This window comes from Chenopodium quinoa, unplaced genomic scaffold (genome assembly GCF_001683475.1).
Source record: "Chenopodium quinoa cultivar QQ74 unplaced genomic scaffold, ASM168347v1, whole genome shotgun sequence".
NCBI lineage: Eukaryota > Viridiplantae > Streptophyta > Magnoliopsida > Caryophyllales > Amaranthaceae > Chenopodium > Chenopodium quinoa.
Window position 1 is genome coordinate 958,318 of NW_018742966.1, and position 4,551 is coordinate 962,868.

Consider the following 4,551-nt stretch of genomic DNA (forward strand, 5'->3'; position numbering starts at 1 on the left):
TTTTATACACGTAATATAACTTGTAATCTCTAAGTTATGAGAGGTCTCATTTCGGAACAAGGGAGGCAATGGTTAAATGTTAAGCAAAGCAAAACTCAAAAATTGCTATTGCTGATCTGATGAGGTGCAGTAACTTGTTGCGAGATTAAAGAATTATTTGTTATGAACTAGTCAACATTGCTTCATTTTGGGCCGCGGGAACCAAAAATAATGGCTTCCCAAAAGATTTTTTTTTTTTTTTTTAAAAAAAAATAGCCAACATTAACATCAGAGACGAGACATATGTGAAAAACAGGACAAAATATTAACAACTTGTCATACCAAATTATTGACTCCTTCGTACATTATTTCTACTTGCAAAACAAATTGATTAAGTGATCGAATGAAGGCCAAAAAAGGAGCTGCTACGGCTTATGAGTGAATGAAGATGCCATAAATTAGTCAGAGATCCGCTGTTTTATGTGAGGCTAAGGTTAATAATGTGACCATCTCTTTATTGCACTGCACCCAATGCCATCCCACCACCACCAACACCAACACTTTCACCTTATTGCGGCTTTGGATCAGATAAGCAAAGGCGGCATATGATGATGCAGGCAAAAAATCTACCAATAACGTGGAAGATGGGGCATAAGATTCTTCTGTTTTTAATAAACTCCAATAATGTCCTTAAAACAAGGACGTCGACATCTTTAATTTTTTTTCTCTAAACCAATCAACATTATTGTTTACTTCTCCTATATAATTAGCCAAGGGAAGCAAGAAAGAATACATAATAAATGAGAAGAAAAGATGAGCAAAGAAATGTTAGCTTAGCTAGGTGAATTAGTCATTATCCAAGAGACAAAGATATGAACGTTGAAGTTGGGGCAAAAGACTAGCAAGTCAAGCACGGTATAATAGTAGTTATACTGGTCTTCTTCTAAGTTTGAAACCCATTGAAGATTCCAGATTACTAAAAATAAAAAAAAAATAAAAAATATAAATAAATAAAAATCAGACGTTGATTCCATTATGCACCTTCTCTTTAATGGTTTGGGAGTTAACAAAATTTTAATTTGTTTTATCTTCCAAATACAGTAATGATTAGCATATACGAGTAGCACATTTTGAGCATTGCAACGTTGCTAATTAATTATTAGTAACATTTTCCAAATCTTCTTTTATTCTGTAAAATTGAGAGCTTTCCCTACACAAAGTTTGCTGAAATTAGGACATCAATTGTATATATATATATATATATATATATAGGACACCAATTTATGAGCATTTTATTGAAGATAAAATGATATGAAAAGATAAAGTACCAGCGAAAAAAAAAGAAAACACACACTAGGCATAACCAACTATTCAAGCTACTAGCTAATTTGCTAGGAAACAATTAACTATTTTTATAATACAAAGTAAAAAGATAGAAGAAAATCCCGAGATACATTGGACTCACATCTTCAGGTTCTTAATTTCCCCTATGCCTCGGTGTTGATCTCTTCACTCTGATCTTTAACCTCCTTCTCCTTCCGAAAGTCTCCATAAACCAATCATGATGTCGATCAGTCACGTAGATTTTACCAATGACATAGCCTATTATAAACCCACCTACACACCCCAATGATTTGATGATCCAATCAATCAGCTTCGAGTCCTCTTCCATCATCTCATCATCTATTAACTGTTGCGGTAGTGATGATGGCACGGAGTCTTTAATGCATTTCTTAGACAATGGAGCTCCACACAATGCCAAGTTCCCAGCAAAAGAACTATTGTCAAAAGTATTGAATTGTTCTCCTTCAGGTATCGGTCCAACTATATGATTGTGTGAAACACTAAAGACCCCAAGAAAGGTTAGCTTTGTCAACTCTTGAGGGATCACTCCTGAAAGCGTGTTTTCAGAAAGGTCCAAGGACTCAAGGTCTGTAATGTTGGCTAGAGAAGATGGGATACCACCAACAAGATTGTTGTTGGATAGATTAAGTGCTTGAAGTCCTCTAAGATTTCCAATTATCATAGGGATTCTACCGGTGAACTTATTGCTTGAGAAATCAATCACTCGCAATACAGTCAATATCTTTGTGTAAAATGTTTCACTCCCCTTATTTGTTATGGTGACAACATAATTGTATTTCTCATCATAAAACGCATAGTCACTATAACCAATCCGGTAATAAAACCTAATAAAAGTGTTGGATGAGTTTAACAAGTTTTCAGTTGAAACTGCCATTGCAAACAAACTTTGAAGATACCAAGATGGTAAGTTACCAGATAAAGAATTACATGACAGGTCAAATATATGCAAGCGATGAAAATCATGAATTGTTGGACTAGGCAATGGAATTGTTATCTTCCCATGGAAATGGTTATGCCTCAGGACAAGAACTTGCAAGTTGGGAAGACTTCTTAACCATGATGGAAAAGAGTCATTGATACGATTTCTTCCTATGTCAAGTACCTCAAGCAACGTACAATTGACTAAGGACTTCAGGAGCTTGCCCTCGAATTGATTTTTGCTTAAATTGATCATTTTTAAATTACATGATTTTGAGAACCTTTGAGGAATGACACCACTAAATCTATTGCCTTGTATGTTTAATACTTGCAATGAATCACTAAGCTGATGACTAATGCAACTTGGAATCTTGCCCGTAAGATTGTTTTTAGATAAGTCAAGGAAAACCAAAGATGTTGCATGACATATATGACTAGGAAGAACTCCATCAAATTGATTATTTGAGACTTGATAAACTTGTGTGGAGATTGGAGGAGTTGGAAGTGGCCCTCTTAACTTGTTGTCATTGAGATCCAGCATTTGCAAATTATACCATGGGATGAAAACTGAAGGTTGTTCAAAACCCGTCAAAAGATTATTAGAAAGGTTCAAGATCAAGAGATTCTCTCTAGTTGTGTTTACAAACCATTGTGGAATATCACCTTTGATTTTGTTCCATGAGAGAGATAATACTTTTAGCTCACCTTGATAACGGAGGAACTCTGGGAACTCAGTCAAGTTGCATGATTAAAGATCTAGAATCTCTAACGGTAAAAGAGATGAATTGGTGTTTAGATCTCGTGGAAAGGTTAAGCTAACACCGGTCAATATAAATTACGGAGATTTGGGAGTTCCAAAAATGAATCCAATTTGGCAACTGAGTCCCTAAATGACATAAATAATGTGCTAAGATTCACAAGTTTAGAAATCCAGGGTGGGATTGGACCTTGAAAGTGATTACCATATAGCTCTAACATGCGCAAGTGGGTTAGATTTACTAACCAACTTGGTAGTGTGCCTGTTAACAAGTTGTTGCTAAGATCCAAAAGAGTGAGCCTAGTAGAGTTACACAAAGAAGGTAAAATGTTATTGCCTAAATTCATTTGGCTAAGCCGTAGCTGAGTGAGTGAGTTTAGCTTAGGCAACCAAGATTTCAATATTCTAGCATTCCCAACATTTGGCATGTCTGAAAGGCCTAAGAAAGTAAGGCTCATTAAGTTCATGATAGAATCAGGAAGGTCATTGCTAAAATAATTGCGGCCAAGGTTTAGAACAATGAGATTTGTCAGATTACCTATTGAAGATGGAATTTTTCCATAGAATTCGCTTTCTTGCAAGTCCAATTTAGTCAAAGAAACAAGATTTCTAAGCGATGTTGGCAACTCCCCTGAAAATCCTGTTGCATCAACGTATAAAATACGAAGAGGACTGTTAGAATAAAATTCAGGAAAAAATCCTCCTAATATAGGATTGAAAGTCAATGAAACTACTTCAAGATTTGGTAACTGGAAAATCTTTGCTGGGAATTCACCCAACAAATTGCAGTAGTTCATTGAAATAGCCTTTAAAGAAGTTCGGTTGTAAAAGATGAGAGGTACCTCAGATGATATATCAACCCTATCTAGATAAAGATGGGTTAAACTACTCAAATTAAAAACCAACTTCTTTAGACTCAAATCATTAAGTTTCAAATCAAACTCCTCATCGACAACCATAGGATTTCCATTAAGGGAAAGATCAAGAAGAGAAAGATTAGACAATGTTGAAATTTCTAATGGTATTTGGCCACTGAAAACTGACTTAGAAAGATTGAGATGTGTGAGCTTGTACAGACGACCAATGTCAGAGGGGATTTGAGAATAATTGAAGTTATTATAAGAAAGATCAAGCTCACGGAGATGACTAAGGCTGAAAAGGGTGTTGTTGTGAGGGATGGTGCCGTAAAGGCAGCTGCTACTAAGGTTGAGGCCAATCACATGACCCGTTTCTTCATTGCACTTGACACCATCCCACCTACAGCAATCACAACTTACAGTTGCATTTTTTGAATCATCATGCCATGATTTCACCTTTGGATATGCAAAGGCGGCATAAGATGATGCAGAGCAATTAAGAAGAAAGCTTTGCTTGAAACGAAGCAATGCAATCTTCTCATGATCATGGCACAATGGCTTACGATTTTGCACATAAGGAAATTTCGAATCAGCAAACACGAAGAAATCAGTGACAAGTAAAGCAAAAGATAAAACTAAAAGGAATATGTAAGTAATAGACAACCCAAAACCCAT

At 35.8% G+C, this 4,551-nt stretch overlaps 1 protein-coding gene across 1 annotated transcript; it reads right to left on the reverse strand.

Annotated features, from left to right (window-relative positions):
• Positions 1 to 1,456: 1,456 nt before the first annotated feature.
• LOC110729041 (receptor like protein 30-like) lies at positions 1,457 to 4,551 on the reverse strand. The gene is made up of 2 exons (XM_021908743.1): positions 3,102 to 4,551; positions 1,457 to 2,985 (listed from the first exon to the last, which is right to left on the reverse strand). The coding sequence occupies exons 1-2, from the start codon at positions 4,549 to 4,551 to the stop codon at positions 1,457 to 1,459; spliced, it is 2,979 nt and encodes a 992-aa protein (XP_021764435.1).